The sequence below is a fragment of the Ostrea edulis genome, chromosome 2 (assembly GCF_947568905.1).
Source record: "Ostrea edulis chromosome 2, xbOstEdul1.1, whole genome shotgun sequence".
NCBI classification, from domain to species: Eukaryota; Metazoa; Mollusca; class Bivalvia; order Ostreida; family Ostreidae; genus Ostrea; species Ostrea edulis.
Window position 1 is genome coordinate 32,904,450 of NC_079165.1, and position 18,926 is coordinate 32,923,375.

Sequence of the window (18,926 nt, forward strand, 5' to 3'; positions counted from 1 at the left end):
TCAAGTCAATAAATCAGAAAATCTAAAGTGGTCTTACCATGTATTATGAATAAAATTTATGAAAATCTTCTTGAGGAAACTTAATTTATCGCATGCTATAGGAAATGCTAACAGAAGGACAGAAAGAGTGATTGCTGTACTAGGACACCCGCCATATGGTGGGGCCCTAATAATTCTAAAATTCTATGAAAATAAACTTGCATAATTTTTGTTTCTACTTTCTACACTATTGGTTTTACCTTTCCGGAGATATAATAGAACTAAATACAAAAATGTGCTTCTACATACATACTTAAAAACATAAATCATGAAATATTTATATAAACAAAACCAAACTTCATTCAAATTCTAATTTCACAAATGTGTGAGGTTTTTTTTTTAAATGATTGTAAAATAGAAGAAATCCTACCTTTATCTTTGCAAAAGAAAAGAAACAAGACAACAAATGCAAGGATGAAGATGAGAATGCCGATGATAATGGCGATGATAACTGCTGCCGAGAACCCTTCCTCCATATCAGTGCTCTGTCCTACATCTACAATCAAACAAAAAATGTTTTATATTCTGCTAAATATTTTTGAATAAAGAAAAATGATATTGTATTTTTCTGTCTTTTGAATCATATTTTTCTTTGAGTCTGATTTTATTGCTGAATTGTTACAAATTTGCATCAATGCTAAACTACATGCATACATAAAGAAAACAGTGCAAAAAATGTATGAGTTCAATTAACATAACTTATCATTATTTCATAAACTTAATTGCTTTTTCTACTTTAAATTCTACACTGCCCATCTAAATTCAGTTTTAGTAGAGTCGATGGACATGGAGACACTCCTAAAATTTTGTTAATTTCAATTTTCAAGAAAGTCGTAACATTTTCCTCATATCTGACTCAGTTCTCTAAAAACCAATCTTCCAATCACCACAATCCTTACCTCAGCAATGTGATACATGTACATTATATTACATTTACTTACTTGGTGTTTCTGCAGTTGTAATGGCCTTGGGATATGCTGGAAAGAAAAACATAATTGTAAATTCCCATGTATAAGATTCACAAGATTATTGCAATATATACCACAATTTTTTTCCAGTCAAAGTTATTTATGTCTCAAAGTGCCTCACAAGCTCACTGAAACTAGTTTTTGCTGAATTAGATAATAACATAAATCGAACACTTTCCGAGTATCTAAAGTATTATAAATGACATCAAAGAACATACAACTAAATACAAAGGGGTCAGCCATCATACAAACTGTATAGAGAAATTACATATCAAGCAAATCATCAATTATGTAATGCATAAAATATACATCCTAAAAACATGTTAAAAGATGATGCTTAAAGGTCAATGGCACAACAAACTGCCACAATTAAGCTGGGATTAACCTACCACAGCTATGTATTTTTGCCAAGACAAATTGAAAAACATTTTCATCCCATTTTATATTTTCCCAGAGCCACTTTTTGCTATAAATACATATATATATATATATATATATATATATATATAAGTTTTGAGTAAATTTAGATTTGAAGATTTAGAATGAGGGAAAAATGGGTGAAAATTAAACCAAGGCAAAATAAATCCCTGCACTGGGTATAGAGTACACTATTAATCTAGATTCTTCTAACTGTATGGACAAATTAGTCATCTTTAACTCCACGATAAAGCATTATAATTAACATTTTTTAACAGTGTGTGCACGTCTTTTAAATTTGCTGTAATTTTAAATGACTTTTTTATATTCTAGCTATAATGTTAACTATTTGAATCAGTCACTTGTTATGGTGCAATAAAAATATTTTTACCACAATATTCTAAAGGTTAATTGTTTAAATTAAAATCTCCATTTCCTGAACATCTAGACAATAGCGAGCAGCAGAGGCCTGCATGATCACCATTGTGTTAAGACTGTACAGAATGCTAAAAACACAGACAGTAATGAATGACAAGATATCATATACAGTACCCGCAACATTATTCTTTACATGATAAACGATAGAACACGATACACACACGATAGGATAGGATACACACACGATAGGATAGGATACACGCACGATACGATAGGATTCATGATAAACCTGATAAACGCAAAACCTGATAAACGATCTTCACGATAGACCTGAATGCTAAACACAATAAACGATCTTCACGATAAATGGAAAACCTGATAGAAATGTTATTAATTTAGAAGCAATTTAGACAGAACGAAATTCTGATACCTACAACATAATTACATTTTGTTAATAATAATACTGAAGGATTTCAATATTCATTATACACCTAAAACGTATAATTTCTTTAATACACGGTCGTACTTTTAAAAAAAAAAAAAATTTTATTAATTTTTTTACGCCATCACAGCTAAAATCAGAAAACTAAACTATATACGGTTTTTAATTAATTATTTGATATCTATATGAATTTTTCAAGCCAATGATTCTAAAATTATATTGTCACCTAATGTTTAATATATAAATTACACAGGAAATTAACTAATTTATGTAATATAATGTAGTGATATCATGCTTCAGTAGCTCTCTTATTCTAATGTCTATTATCTTGAATGTGAAATAAAACCAAGTAATATGTTGTGTGTAGTGAGGAGGGGGTTATTTTGCATCAAGCTCTTGAGTTCACTGGTCAAGGCGGTCATTCAACAGTTACAATTATTTTCATCATGACCGCTATAAAAAAATCCACTGCACTGCACCAAATTTTCATACGTTAGTTATTTCTACACTATGAGTGAAAATTGAGTCATAAGTAATTGGAACATATGTATTTGAATTGATGTCTTAATAACAAAAAATAAATAGATAATGGGGGAAAACCCCAGCTTTGTTTTTAAATTCACAATTTTGAAACGCTTAAAAAAATTTGTGTTTAGAATGTAAAAAAAATCAAATAATCATCAAAACCCTCATCAATTTTCAGTATCTACCCGTACGACTATTGGTACATGTACAAGTGTACATGTACAAGTAAATAAAAAAACCAACGATGACAGCCGAGTCGTGCCCAGTTCAGCAGACTTTTGGAAGATGCAACTACATTGCACCCTTTTAAAACTTAATCTTCTGAATGTGTAAAATACAATGTCCCTGAGAATGTTTGCAGTCAAAACACGCGTGATACACAGACGCGCACAAGTTCAGTAGTTGGTATATAAATAGATTACAGGTGGAAAAAATCTGAAGAAAAAGAGCCTTAATATTAAAATGTATGTAATAAACAATGTTATTTACTGATTTTTCCTTTCAAATGGGAACTTCCTATTTCTCTGTTAGTGTTAATTACAAATAATTGTTTCTAGACAAACAAATCTTTACGAACTTCAGATGAAGGAGCTTTCAGATTTACTGTCCCCGGTTTGCTCGGCAAACCACTGCCTACTTTTCATACTACTTGAATGAAATATTGATAAATTTTCACTCTCTCTGGACATGCAGACAAATAGCTCTTCTGCCTTAAAATCGACAGCTTTATGTTCTCCTTCAAATATACTGTATTTTCTCTATTCCTAAAAATAGCTTCTTTAACAAAACGAATAAAGCTTTCGAAAAGTATCGTACTTTTTCATTAGATTTGATATACAATCCCGATAGTTTCCAAAGCTACACGATAAACGATTTTCACAATAAACAGAAAACCTGATACACGCAAAACACGATACACGATAGACCTGATAAACGCAAAACACTATAGAAAACGGAAAACCTGATAAACGCAAAACACGATACGATAGGATACACACACGATACGATAGGATACACGCATGATACGATAGGATACATGCACAATACGATAGGATACATGCACGATAGAACACAATAGGAATGTCAAGAATAACGTTGCGGGTACTGTATGTTCCGATGTCAAATTACATCAAACTGATTCAGAATTTTATGCAGCTTTTGTATTTAATTCTGTTGTTACCAAATCATATCATTAAAAACCCTTCGAGTTTCACATCATCACAGGTAATGGAAATTAGAGATCTAGTTGTATATTAATGTATAATAAATGGAACACATTCAATAGTCTCCAGGTTTCCACCGATCGTTATCAGAGATAGTGTAAACATGTGTAACATACACCTATATTGTCATTAAGTGTTGCTATTTATTTCAAACCATTCTATATTGGCCAGCTCGCTCTACATGATTGCATGCATATTGAAATAATATGGTTTTTTTTAACCTACCCGTACATGAAAATATGCTAAGATTACAATGCTTAATTTCAACACTATTTGGTTGACAGTTATAGCTATCCTCTAATCTCCATGGAATTTACATGAAATCAATAATACACACATTGCCATGGTTATTGTGTCAACATTGGACTTTTAAATGTTTTGTTTAGCTATCATTCCTGTTACAGTAGCTGAAGGAACAAACGACTAAATATACTATTACAAACCTCTTAAATTTCAATTCACAGGTCATCAACCAATTTCATAATAAAATGCACATACCTTCACAATATCACATATGGAAATTATGCCCGTGATTTCAATGATAATATATCACTTTAATTTTCCAAGCACTTGCTTCAATCCAAGAATTAATTATATTATTTTAATCTTTTAATTCATAATAGTTTTATCCTCTGTGCCATGTGATTGTTGATAGTCCACAATAACACACACAAAGATCCAAACACTGCTGTTAAGCAAATCAAGCATGATTAAACATGTCACCTGGTTATGCTTCATTGACCACACGAAGGCCATGGCTGAATTCATAATTATTAAAGGTAATCTGTATATCGATCTTTTACTACTTTGGGTACATGAGCCATTGTCTGGATGTTGGATTTTAAAGCTCCCTTGTTTGTTCATACAGAAATGTATTGAACTCTCTGAGTAGTGGGATGGCAGACATAGTTTTCTATACTTTCAAAACTTAAATCTTATTATGCAACACTAAGCATAAATTAATGCAATTTCAATAATGTCTCATTGAAAATGATTGAATCTGGGGTGGGTTTTTTTCTTACACTTTTTAAAACTAGTTTACAAGAGCAATTAGAAATAAGATTTAGAAGACTTCCTATAATACCGTGCACTACACCACTGAAATAAGACTACCTTATATACCAATGTAACATATACACTGTCATTTTAATTTGCAGTGAGGAGAAAAACATGCAATGTGTAATTATTCTTTAACAAGAGGCTCATGGGCCATGTACGTAGCTCACACGAGTCACCTTTAAGCCCTGCTATTGTTCAGTCATGGTGATTTTTAAAAGATTTTTTACATTATTTATTCCCATGAAAATTTTTGACCCCACAATGTGGCTTCAACCTAACCTCAAAGTCATGACATAACCATGATACAAAGTCACAAGGTCAAAGGTCACGGTATGATGTGCAAGGTCTTGTCATAAAATGTATATACAAAATATGAAAACCCTACTTTTAACAGTTCAGCATATATTGCCTTAAGGTCAACTTTTCTTATCAGTAGGTCAAAATCCAAGGTCAAGGTTACAAGGTAAAAAATATTGGTACAAAAGACAGTTCTCATCACAAGGAATGCACATATGAAATACTGTCAATGGGGAAATTATTGCGGTGGTTTTAATTTCGCTATGTTTGCGGTTGGGGATTTATCCGCGAAATCAAAACAACCGCAATCATTTTGCAAGTGTGACACAATATGTTTTGAACAGTTACCAGTAATCAAAATGAAATTTGAATTCTGTGAAAATAAAACCATCGAAATTAGACCAATATGAAAAACCGCAAACTTTTAGCACTGCGAAATTAAAACCACTTACAGTATCAGAGCCCTATCACTCACCATTTAAATGTTATGAGCAAGGTTTTAATTTTTAGACAGATAGGACACAAAGAATATCCCCCACAACTTTAGTCATGAGGCCATTAAAAAAAACTTAAATCCACACAACTTAGGAATGTTTGCATTTTGATACAATTTAATGTGGACTTGATACTCTTGAAAAGTATTTGTTTTATCAATTTCCTGTATAATTTCCCCATTAAAATTATGATCTCCTACTGTTGCCCCATCCTACCTCTGGGGTCCCTGAATTGAACAAAATTGAATTTGCATTACCTGAAAGATGCTTACATATCAATATGACTATTCATGTTGAGAAGACTTTTAATGATGTTTCCCTATATATTCCCAAATAAAACTTTGATACCCTATCATTGCACCAGTGGCACCACCCTACCCCCATGGGTAATGATTTGAACAAACTTCAATCTGCACTATTTGAAGATGCTTGCATATTAGTATGAGTATTCATAGCCCTGTTGTTGTTAAAAAGAAGAGTTTTAGCCTAAGAGATTTTTCCTACATATTCACGTGTTAAACTTTGATCCCCTATTGCGGTTACCACTGCTTGAACTTGAATCTGCACTACCTAGCTGGGAATGCTTGCATATCAATGCGAGTAATCTTTGCCCTGTTGTTCTTGAGAGGGGGATCTCTACAGATTTTTCTTATAAATCCCTATGTAAAACTTTGATTAACTATTGTGGCCTTACCCTAACCCAACGGGCCATGAAACATCTTGTTTTGTGTCATCAGTATAAATATTTGCTGAACACTGTGCAAAATTTCTAAAACCTAGCTACATAAAGGTATGCCCCAATAATGGCATGTTACCACAAAGGTACACACCTTACTGGATAAAAATCATTGTTAACAGGAAACAGGCACTCACTTCCAACAGATATTATGATTTATTCACATCATTCCAAATTTTGTCCTAAAATTGAACAGCCATCAAAAAAAGTTTCATTAATGAGATAATATTGAACAAAATCTTACACTTGTAAACTGTATGATACTTTTTTGATCAAAGACTCACCGAACATCATCATTTCACTGATCAAGGTAAATACAAACAGATATATACCTCTCATGGAGATTTCTGTAAGTTTTGGTAGTTTACCATGAGATCTTTAAACAAATACACAGTGGTTGTCAGAAAATATTTCTTTATTAAAGCTTAATACTTCATCCAGAATTGTTTAGGCAGATATCAAAAGCTACAGAACAAATTTAAAAGAGGCAGGTTCATGTACAGTGCTCAAATTGCTATGACAAGTCATAATTTCGTACAAGAAGATGCTGTCATTGTTGCTTACCTTCAATGCACTTCTGGTCAAACTACTCTTGGACACATGTATGTAAATCAAAAACTTTTTTTAGAAATTATTTTGACCTATTGAAATATCTATCAAATTGTTACCTATACCATGTTGATATCAATAAAAGATGTTATGTTCCTTTCTCTAATGATTTAACATTGGTCATCAATGGACGCTATTTTATTATCTCCTGTATATGGTGTTAATGTCTCTCGACTAATTCAATGTGCAAGAGCATGTTCTGCATATTATACATTTTTAAATCAAGGCAAGGTACTGACAATAAATTTGATGAAACAGGTTCAAAAGTCTCATTTAAAGTCAGCGTTTCGCAAATTCTATGTATGTTATAATGATCTAATTTGCATATACAATCTGTCGTTAGGTTGAATGCTGTCTGACACATGTTTCATACCAATTGTGAGGCCATTTTTTCATAATGATTTTGACTATGGAGTACTCCATATACCTGATTTAGATACAGGGATCATAGGGGTGTGTCTGCATTGTTAACAGAGGATACTTACTGCTCCTATCCCACCTCTAGTGTTTCCAGAGATCTGTGTTTGTCCTACCCTCAATTTTGTATTCTTTGTGGTATTTATGAAATTAATCACTGGTTTTTTTACTTTTCCATACTACATTTTTTCTTTGCAAAATCTGTAACATTTTCTCATTCTCTCTCATTGAAAAGTAATTGAATACATAAATTTATCATATATATATATCAATCAGTGGATCAGACACCTTTAAACAATTACACAATATGATGTCAACTTCTTGTATCACAGCACATTGGAATGTTACTTCAGGGAAATTAAAAGAAATATACATACCACAGTAATTTAAATAATTTGGGGGGGGGGGGGGGGGGGGGGGGGGGCTAAAAATCAGGATCCTAAAAATCAAATGCATGAAAAAATATGTGTGCCATGAGATTTTAGTTGCAAATCAGTGGTTGGAAGATAAAAATAAACATTCAAAACCTGGGAAGACACACATGACTAAAATAATGTCTTATAGGGTAGGTTGGATGGAAGGGACTAAAAAGAGAAGTAAGTTGTTCGCTTCCAACAGCATTATTGTAGAAGGAGTGTAATACAGTTTGAATCACATGTACACAAATTCAGTTTAAAAATTATAAAGCTGCCATCAGATATAGAAAATTAAGGAGACTGTTCAAATTTCCTGAGACAGCTTATATAAATCTTACTTACCCACACACAAAGACTGTAGTTTGGAACCTGCATATGCTGTAGTTTTATCAACATCACATGGAAGGCAGTGGAAGTTCCCGGCATTTTCCTGGTAATAGCCTAACGGACACTGCTGGCAGATACTGGTGCTCAGATTGTAGAAAGTGCCACTGGCACAGGTACCTTCAAAGAACAAAAACACTGTAGCAATGTCCATGATACATGCATATCCAAGAGAAATGAAACAAGAGGTACTGTGAGCAATGCTCACTAAGAATACCCCCCGCTTACCCCAATCTCCCAAAGGGTGTTGGTAATAGGTAAAACTTCGGTATTATGATCCAAAAGGTATCTAGGAACACAGCATCTCCATGCGATGAAAAAAGCCATTAAAGAATTTAAATGGAAACCATATTGCTACTTCGATGTCCAGTGCACGTGACCTTTGACCTTTTGACCCCAAAATCGATAGGGAACATCTTCATCCCATGGGTAGTCCATATGTACGATATGGTGACTGTAGGTGGAAAGGATAACGCTTTAGAGCCCGGAAACCATATTGCTACTTCGATTTCCAGTGCGCTTGACCTTTGACCTTTTGACCCCAAAATCGATAGGGAATATCTTCATCCCATGGGTAGTCCATATGTACGATATGGTGATGGTAGGTGGAAAGGATAACGCTTTAGAGCCCGGAAACCATATTGCTACTTCGATGTCCAGTGCGCTTGACCTTTGACCTTTTGACCCCAAAATCGATAGGGAACATCTTCATCCCATGGGTAGTCCATATGTATGATATGGTGACTGTAGGTGGAAAGGATAACGCTTTAGAGCCCGGAAACCATATTGCTACTTCGATGTCCAGTGCGCTTGACCTTTGACCTTTTGAACCCAAAATCGATAGGGAACATCTTCATCCCATGGGTAGTCCATATATATGATATGGTGATGGTAGGTGGAAAGGATAATGCTTTAGAGTCCGGAAACCATTGCGTCTACAGACGGACGGACGGACGGACGGACAGACAGACGGACAACCCGATTCCAGTATACCCCCCCCCCACAACTTGTTGCGGGGGGTATAAATATACAGAGGTGTGATATTACCGAGATGTATCAGGTTAGGATATTTTTATTTTATTCACAATGTGTATCATAGTTATTTTCCTTGATACCTTTCTTCACTCACCATAATACACTGTGTTGTATATGTATTAACTATAGCATACTTGAAGACTAAACTTTAGAGCGAGATTAATATAAGTCTTTTGGCTTGTTTCTCAATCTATTACATGTATAAGACTAATAGAATCCTTCATTAGTACGAGTGTGAGATAGGGAAATTCCACCGAGGGGACAAGATTCGCAGTCTTGGACGAGGCTTTGCCGAGTCCTAGACAGCGAATCTTGTTCCAGAGGTGGAATTTCCCTATCCCACACGAGTAAATAATGAAGGATTATTTTTCTCACATTTTAACTACAGTTTAGTGCATAAAATTAGGAGCTTTCAGAAAATTTTAGATTATCAAAATCCTCATTTGAACTTCGATGCAAAAACTAATTAGATAGGCAGAAAGAGCATACCCGAAAATGGTTTACACTGTAAGTGTAAACTGAAAAACCCAAGGTTGTCCACCAGAAAGCTATACTACATTAAAATTTAAAGATAACAATGCAAAATATTTTTACTTCACTGTGTAACGTAAATCTTCACCGTGTAACGTAAATCATAGAAAATATATGACGTCACAATCAAATGACGTCGCAGCAGTGTGAGACAGAAAAATCTCACATGGCTGTCTCACATGGGTAAAGTCGATCTCACACTGGTGATAATGTGAGAAATTGTTTGTAAACATTATTATTGAATTATTTACAAATAAATATTGTTTAAACTCACACTAAACTTGCAATGTCCTGCAACAGTTTTTCTACACATTCATATTGATAGTGTGCATAAACATGATACAATAAGGATAATGCTAGGGTATATCTGTTCTCTAACTTTCAGGGACAGTATAGACTACACATTTACTTCTACATACATGTACATCCATACTCATAATTACAGCTTGGTATACTTTGTCATTGTTGTAAACAGTCTATGTACATTTACATTTCTTTTCAACAAATATCCTTGTACTAATACTTTTTACAGTAGATATTAGCTAGCTGGCTTACTCACCTTTACAAATGAGGACCCCATCAGCCCCAGGTTGGTACGTGGTGGTCTTCCGGGGTGAAGTGGGACAGGATTTGCAGGAGTACTGTCCCTCCTGGTCCTGGTACTGCCCTACCGGACAGGGCTGACAGAGCCTACTGGACGTGTTATAGAAAGTCCCCACACTGCACTGAACTATACAGAGCACAAAGAAGGGCATATATACCATATGAAGCTAATGGAGTTTTCAACCTTTTTTACATTAAACGAAAATGCTATTATTTATCTTACTTAAATGTGGATGGTAACTAGAAGTTATCTATCATGTAACAGTGAAGATTCAACAAATCAAAAAGAAGTTCTTAAGAATTGGAAGGTTTGTGTTACCACAGAAGTTTCCCACCAGCTCATGTCCATTAGTACAAACAGGTACAAAGTCAAATTGTAAGGAGGACAGGACTGGCATGGAAGTCTTCAATAATAAATATAAACATTAGATGCCAGTGAAAAAATATTATTCAAATAAATATCATTTCTTTAGTCCACAGAAATTTCATATCAACTATAGTAATGAAACTTGTTTTACCTGAAAGTCAAATGTGTGTTTGTCTGCAAATTCAGTTACCAGGATGTCATTAACATGCATGGTTACTAACTGTTCATTTGTTAAATATTCCCTACAAAAAATAGGCTAAGTAATGAAATGCATCATGCACAGAATTGAATTGAATTTTATAAATACTTGAAATAGCTGTTGTGCTTTACCTGATCGATGGGAATACTGCTGTGAGATATGGGGCACCTGTTGATTCAGACAGACAGGTGACAGTAACATTAGAACACACTCCGTAGCCACACAACCCCCTCTGCCAGAGTGCACTGACCGTCGAGAGGCGGGACTGAGCCAGAGCAACCACACTCTCTCGGGTCTGGAGACACTCCCCAGTCAGCACTAACTCTACCGTCAATGTCAGATCTATCAGTCTGCTGGTGGAGGCTGGAAATAATCCACGAAATCACTAGTGATGTCAAATAGAATGAAGTTACAGCCTCAACATTCTGATAATTAGAGAACTTTGGGAGTCAATTAAATTGGAACAACATTATCGTGATCAGGTCTAATTTATTGCTGTTTTATAGCAATCTTCAACGGTATTTTTTTCTTAATTTTTAAAGAAGTGATGTAATGATCGATTATTGAGAATCTGTCATAGAACATAAGTCACAAAAGAATTATCTAAGATGCCATCAATATATCAGATTTATATTCTTCACATAATGCATTGCTGTCAGCTCTCAATAAATTTTATTATCTTGAAACATAGAATAATCTTTGAAAGAACTATATATAATATGATAACAGCCTTTCACACACACACCAAATTTTTTTTTTAAAGCTTTACAGAATGACTTTCTTCTTTTATTTCATAAACAACAGTCCCATAGGTCTTATCAGCCACCTGGGTATTAGTTAAAATCATCACTAACCCCAAGGGCTATGAAATCTAGAAAACAATTCCTTGTTCTGCATATCTATGGTAAATTGTAATATTCAGCAAAAGTAGAAGATGTGTTCTTAAAACTTAAATGCCCTAAAAATTACCTATACTGATAACAAGTTTTACATATATATACAAAATTAATACAATATGATTAATTTGGACCTGCAGTTAGAGTGGAGCAACATCCCTAGACAGTTTTTAGAGACTTAATTGTGTCCATGGGAAGGCACTATCAGACAGTCATTGGTTGTCGGGAGGGGGGGGGGGGGGCCACTTCTGTTACCACAACCTGTTAATGACTGTAATTATCCTTACTGGTTGTGATACTTTGATTATCAATACAGTATTTACATCATTTTTGTGTAACGAATAAATCAATCATTTCTCACGTGTTAAAATAAATATGAAATTGTACAATGCGGTTTTTTTTTTGTTTTTTGTTTTTGATCTGACAGTTTATAAAGTTTGTTCAAACTTAGCACTAGATGTATCCAAAAAGATTGATTGATTGATGTTTTCCACCGCACTCAACAATTTTTCAGTTATCTGGTGGCGCCCAGTTTTTATTGATGGAAGAGATAACCCAGATACAATGTACCTGGGAAGAGACCACCGACCTTCCAAAAGTAAACTGGAAAACTTTCGCGATGCTCTAACCACTCAGCCACGGCGGCCCCGTATCCAAAAAGAAAGACTATGAAACAAAAAACACAATGGCAACAAAACATTCTGTTTGTAATTCCCTGTTTTACATCCTTTTTCTATCAGATTGAGAAACAATTTTCCAGCAAAGAATACATACTTTACTCAGTACATGTACTTGTAATTCTGAGACTTAAAGTTTGTGATGCAAACTGTGACAGTGGTTTATACAATTTTTCCATATTAAGTTGTATTTTTTGTTATACTAACCAGAGCAGGGAGGCAAAACAAATGGGTGTAGACGGCTGACTGAATCGAACAAGTTATACATGCTACAGCTGTAGTATTTAGGTCCAGGTTTACTGGTCTTATGGTCAGTTAATAGACACACAGCAGAACATCTCTCTCCAGCGCTCAACAAAGTGCAAGATTTAGCTCCCTTGTACGGAGCATTGGGCAGAACATCCGCAAATGTAACTCCTACAGAAAGGCAAATGTATTAAAAATAAGATGTATTGATTGTTAAAAATATTAAATTACGTAGCTCCAATACCTTTTCACTTTCAACTCCACATTGATAGACAACTATGAAACATACTGCGATTATATAGAACGAACGAGCAGACAGCAGCATTTCCACTAGCATCAAATGCTGCAGACGAAACCTCATAGAATCCCCAGGGTAGCCTCTCAGCTATAACAAAAGAAACAATGAAATGAATCAGATTTTCTACTCCAGATTCTTTCCATTCATATATTTAAGCATTCTCTAAATTTCGGTCATTATGAATTTTGATAAGGGTTTTACCTCCTGATTGGTGAGTGGACTTGGTCTGCGTAGCATTTGTAAAGGAGGCCTCTGCCCATGTAAGTAAAGCCGACCTTTCTGTTACAATTAGCTGATCTTCCGGACACTTCATTACAGACAGGTAGCGAGAAGCTGGAAATAGTAAAAAAAAAATTTTAGAACAGAACTCCTTAGCCAATCATAATAGACTACATGCAAGTATTATAGTTTTTGTATTACAAAATGTTGGATACCATCAAATTCCTTGACACAACTGCCAGGTCCCCTGCATACTGACGTAAGTAACTGACTCTGGTAGTCGACAAAAGTTCTGCCATTTTCTATGATGTCAATGATGGGTTTTTGAATCAGCTGACTTGGTACATAGCCTATGTTACTGTATAAACTAAAAATCTCTGTGCTTAGTTCCGACTTTGTCAGGTGCAGCTGACTCATACGACCAATGAAAGCATTCTCTCTGGAGAAAGTGTTGCTGGAATGGTCAAATCTTCCTCCCAACACAAGCCAGCCCCTGATAATCGAAGTAGTCAAAAAATATTAATATTTTAAAATCAAGCATTTATGCATGGTGTTTCATGACTGAATTGTAGAGAATCCATGACCTAAATCAGAGAGAATTCATTACCTGAATTGGAGAAGTTTTATGACCTGAATGGGAGAAGTTTTATGACCTGAATCCAAGAAGTTTTATGATCTGAATCTGAGAAGTTTTATGACCTGAACTGGAGAAGTTTTATGACCTGAATCTGACAAGTTTTATGACCTGAATTGGAGAGAGGAAACTTACCATGGTGGGAGCTGTTTTCCTGTGGCAAAATTTTCCTGTTTAGCCACCACTTGATTATCAATGTAAACAGTGACCACACCCTTCTGGTTGGTTGTATCTGATCCACCCAAAGCAGTCCAAGATATTGCCACATGATGCCATAATCCATCCATAATATTCTAACAAATGAAGTTATATCTTTATTATCATTACACATTGTACATGATACAGTATTCAATATGTATAAAATGCAGACAACAAACATCAAGCAAAATTCAAAATTACATTAGATTGAGAAAAATCTTTTCAATTGTTATTTGTGACAGTTGACACTGATGTCACTATTAGAATTTATTGATTAACAATCCAGCATATTTTTAATTCACTTTCAATAAAGTTATCTCGCTTACGCGATTAAAAGAGAGACAATACAGTCGTCTTCCTGCACGAATTGTCTCCCTTCATGGGATAAGCCCTTGACAAACAAGAGGTACTGTGAGCAATGCTCACTGAGAATACCCCCCCCCCCCCCCCCCCGCTTAAGTCTCAATATACCTGGCGAATTGCCAATACGAAGCTAAAGTGACCAGGGTTAAAATGTAAATATGTTAAAAGAGTATTTTATAGAATTTAAATAGTTTCATTGTTATTGATATCTGTATTAATATAGGGAGGTGACCATTCTACATTGATCCAGTGCCTTTTTATGGGATTCGAAACTGTGACTGTGAGATGTATGAGAGTTTGACTTCTAGGCGGGCAATTCTACTTTCACTTTAAACGGTAAGTTGAAAAGAGCATGCTGCATCTTTGATGTAAAATATCTCGAAAAGGAATCAAGGACTCTATTGCAAATTTGGCCTTGTTGGAAAGGTTAGGAATTTTGCTGAAAGTTGATATCTGTCATTATACTGGGAAAATTTTTGTTTTTGAATTAGGATGGGTTGAAAATGGGTATATTTTCCTCATTTTTGTTGCTTTTTTACTTCCAGGATGGCAGGTGCCTGAGTGTATCTCGACCCATTTCCAGGCTAGCATCAGATGTCATGATGGACCTTTAAAATCTTTCACATGTGTACTTTCAAGAACCATATACATTATTTTTGAAAATTGGTTGCCATGGTAATAAAATCTGAAAATTAAAACATGGCCCTTGAAGGCGAATTTTCCTCCATTTCCTGGTAGTTTGTGACCTTACCCCAATCTCCCAAAGGGTGTTGGTAATAGGTATAAACTACCTCTTTTCTGAGTGTAAAAAACAAATGGCATGACAAACCGAACCATATTGCAACTTCGATGTCCAGTGCACGTGACCTTTGACCTTTTGACCCCAAAATCGATAGGGAACATCTTCATCCCATGGGTAGTCCATATGTATGATATGGTGACTGTAGGTGGAAAGGATAACGCTTTAGAGTCCGGAAACCATATTGCTACTTCGATATCCAGTGTGCTTGACCTTTGACCTTTTGACCCCAAAATCGATAGGGAACATCTTCATTCCATGGGTAGTCCATATGTATGATATGGTGACTGTAGGTGGAAAGGATAACGCTTTAGAGCCCGGAAACCATATTGCTACTTCATGTCCAGTGCGCTTGACCTTTGACCTTTTGACCCCAAAATCGATAGGGAACATCTTCGTCCCATGGGTAGTCCATATGTATGATATGGTGACTGTAGGTGGAAAGGATAACGCTTTAGAGCCCGGAAACCATTGCGTCTACAGACGGACGGACGGACAGACAGACGGACAACCCGATTCCAGTATACCCCCCCGCAACTTGTTGCGGGGGGTATAATGAAATTGACTGTATTATTCTGAAGGATAATAATCATAATTATCGCATTTTTTTCTTAGCGATGACACCATTTGCTGTTATCTAGATTTCTGAAGAGTCTGGGTACCTTAGATGCATGAGATAGGTAAACAGCAGTGAATTCGACAGATATAGCTGTGCCACTGGATCTGATCTCAATAAACTCAACTGGTGATGATTCTCTATCCCTTAAATATAAAAGAACGAAGTGTATTTGTCAGACATCGCACATTATCATCAGTGTAAGACCTACATTACCAATGTGAGACAGCCAATTGTAAGATTTTTCTGTCTTACATTGCTACATCATTGATTATGATATCATGTATTTTCTATGATTTATTTTACAGATAGACGTAAGGTATTTTGTATTAGATTCTTCCAAATTTCAGTTTGATATAGCGTTTAGGGATTTTTACTTTACACATAAGTGTACAGTAAACCATTTTTACATATGCTCTTTCTAACTGTCTAATTAGTTTTCGTATTTAAGCTCAAATGAGGATTTTGATCTTTTAAAAATCTTCTGAAAGCTCTTCAAGTAATACACTAAACTGTTGATAAATTGTGAGAAAAATAATCCTTCATTATGTACAAATGTGGAATAGGGAAATTCCAACTCAGGGACAAGATTCACTGTCCAAGACTCAGTAAAGCCTCGTCCTAGACTGCGAATCTTGTCCCTCATTGGAATTTCCCAATCCCACACTCGTATTAATAAAGTATTCTATTATTCCTTAGATGATATTCTGTTGCTATCTGATCTTTCACCTCTGTCCACAGATGACCTTCATCACACATGAATCCTTCACAATAGTCAGTTAATAAAAAATTTCTTTTGTTGGGTTATTTGTTCTGTAGGTAAATTAAATTACAAATGCACTACCAGTAAGGTTAAAATATAAACAAAAATACACACCAGCTGAAAGTAGCATTTCTTCATATGAGGGTTGTCCCCAAAAGTTGTAGACAATGTTAATAACTCATTTACTCGTTAAAAATTTTTTTTTTAAATTTCTTTCGTTACCGTATATCAGGTTTTTTCCACAAATCAGAACCTAAAATAGTGTATTAAATTTACGCGAATCAAATTTTCACTATTTCAAAGTCATCGTGAAAATATAATTCTCGATTATTTAAACTTATAAAAGAAGCCAGCTTGTGAAAGTATAACTCTTAATTTTTTTTTAAAAATTCAGTCAGTGAAACAATTGACTCACTGCTGTATGCGACGGTAATAATCCACCCTAAGGCGTTACCCCATCTATTGTACCTGTATTAAACGACCACCTGTCTAACGTGACCAACGACCGTGATTTTTACAACATTTTTGTGTGATTTCACGAAATTTTACCTTTATTCAACGACTGTATATTTTCCGATTATAATGCGATGCCTAATTTCGATTTCAGTCGAGCATGACTATTCTGGGAATTATCGTCCCTAACTTTCGTTTTAAAACACACAGGTAATAGTTTGGCTGTGATCTTGTTTAGTTGACACACTGACTCAATTATTATACCCAATCTATCAAATGGTTAACATGTATAATCAACACAGGGTCGGATGAGGTTAATTAACAAAACCTGAGTTGTTGTTTATTTAATACAATCAAGTATCGGGGAATCAAGGCCGTTGTTTTCATAGTTGTGAATTTCGACAGACTTTGAGATGTGCGAGGTAGATCGGCCGTATAACTTTATCATAAAAGCTAACTTTGTATCAAATTTATGTGGATTTATTTTCCGCGATTCGGAAATCGTTGCGAACAAAGCGGAAATTGGATACACACGGAAAAAACCTGATATACGGTATCTTATAGCATTATTGTGATTTTTTTGGGACAAAGTTTCATAATAATATCTCTTTTCATAATGACATGGAGCACAAATAAAAAATATATGTGCACAGCTGTCGGCGCACAAACTTCATTTTCATCCATGACGTTCTTGGATCTTCAGAATTTCTCGGTTGTTATTTTCTCTTTTTTTTGGCCTTCCCATCTTCAGATCTGATGTCATTCCCTCCACAAATCTCTTGTGCTGGCCCCGGCCATTAAAACACTTGTGCCCCCCTAACATTCTGGTGATCAGGTGTGCTATCCATCTCCCGTTTTGTTTGAGTGAGGATTAAACCACAATCTACACAATTTTTCATGATACCTCAGTGTACCAAGAATGTCGTTGATGTCGCCATATTGCGCAAATTTCATAACAGGCACGTTTAAAAATGACGTTACTGCTCTGCTGTTTATGACATCTTGATGCCGTAATACCAGTATATTACACGGAAAACATCCCCGATTCCATTGACATAAATTTGAATGTGATATATCTAATATGAAACCATTTGCTTTCATCTAAAGGAGTGGTACAAAGAATTTAACATCTACTTATTTTTGTGCATGCGCCAACAATGCATATGGATCTCTTCTTATTCAGTAACATCTCTTTTATTACTTATTTCAAATTTTACATTTTTGTTTAGAATAAGTAAAATTTTTCTCATGTAAAAAATCTGTTAGATCTAAGGTGTATTTTGAAAATTAACACTGTCTACAACTTTTTGGGACAACCCTTGTACTTGGGGTACAAAAAAAATTATACAGTCATCTATAAAACAAAGATATACATGTATTCAAAAATCGTTGACATCTGACTTACTGGAGAGTATACAATGAGAGAATTGATCCTGGTCTGGATTTATCTGTGTATCGAAGCCACAGCGAGATAGAGAATTTATTTGAATTCAGAGAGAATAAAGAAGATTCTGGTTTAACTTCCTCTCTAGCACCACAGTCAGTGTTCGGTTCAATGACCAGGTCAAAAGTGTGTGTTACATCTGAAAGATAACAAAACAGATAGAAATTTAATTAAATATGTG

At 34.9% G+C, this 18,926-nt stretch overlaps 1 protein-coding gene and 1 long non-coding RNA gene across 2 annotated transcripts in view; one reads left to right on the top strand and one right to left on the bottom strand.

Annotated features, from left to right (window-relative positions):
* LOC125682218 (uncharacterized) overlaps nt 1–18,926 on the bottom strand; it is a 72,809-nt gene that overhangs the window by 4,350 nt on the left and 49,533 nt on the right. The window contains exons 42-55 of the mRNA XM_048922675.2: nt 18,707–18,884; nt 16,132–16,231; nt 14,245–14,402; nt 13,691–13,968; nt 13,458–13,589; nt 13,248–13,343; nt 12,920–13,129; nt 11,271–11,502; nt 11,092–11,182; nt 10,893–10,977; nt 10,530–10,700; nt 8,363–8,524; nt 981–1,016; nt 410–535 (exon numbers count right to left, since the gene is read on the bottom strand). Of these exons, the coding sequence (XP_048778632.2) occupies nt 410–535; nt 981–1,016; nt 8,363–8,524; nt 10,530–10,700; nt 10,893–10,977; nt 11,092–11,182; nt 11,271–11,502; nt 12,920–13,129; nt 13,248–13,343; nt 13,458–13,589; nt 13,691–13,968; nt 14,245–14,402; nt 16,132–16,231; nt 18,707–18,884 (2,055 nt within the window). The remainder of the gene's footprint in view (nt 1–409; nt 536–980; nt 1,017–8,362; nt 8,525–10,529; nt 10,701–10,892; nt 10,978–11,091; nt 11,183–11,270; nt 11,503–12,919; nt 13,130–13,247; nt 13,344–13,457; nt 13,590–13,690; nt 13,969–14,244; nt 14,403–16,131; nt 16,232–18,706; nt 18,885–18,926) is intronic.
* On the top strand, nt 14,768–15,368 carry LOC125682239 (uncharacterized). Its single transcript, XR_007372488.2, has 2 exons — nt 14,768–15,006; nt 15,216–15,368. It is a non-coding gene; the product is annotated as an uncharacterized LOC125682239 (long non-coding RNA).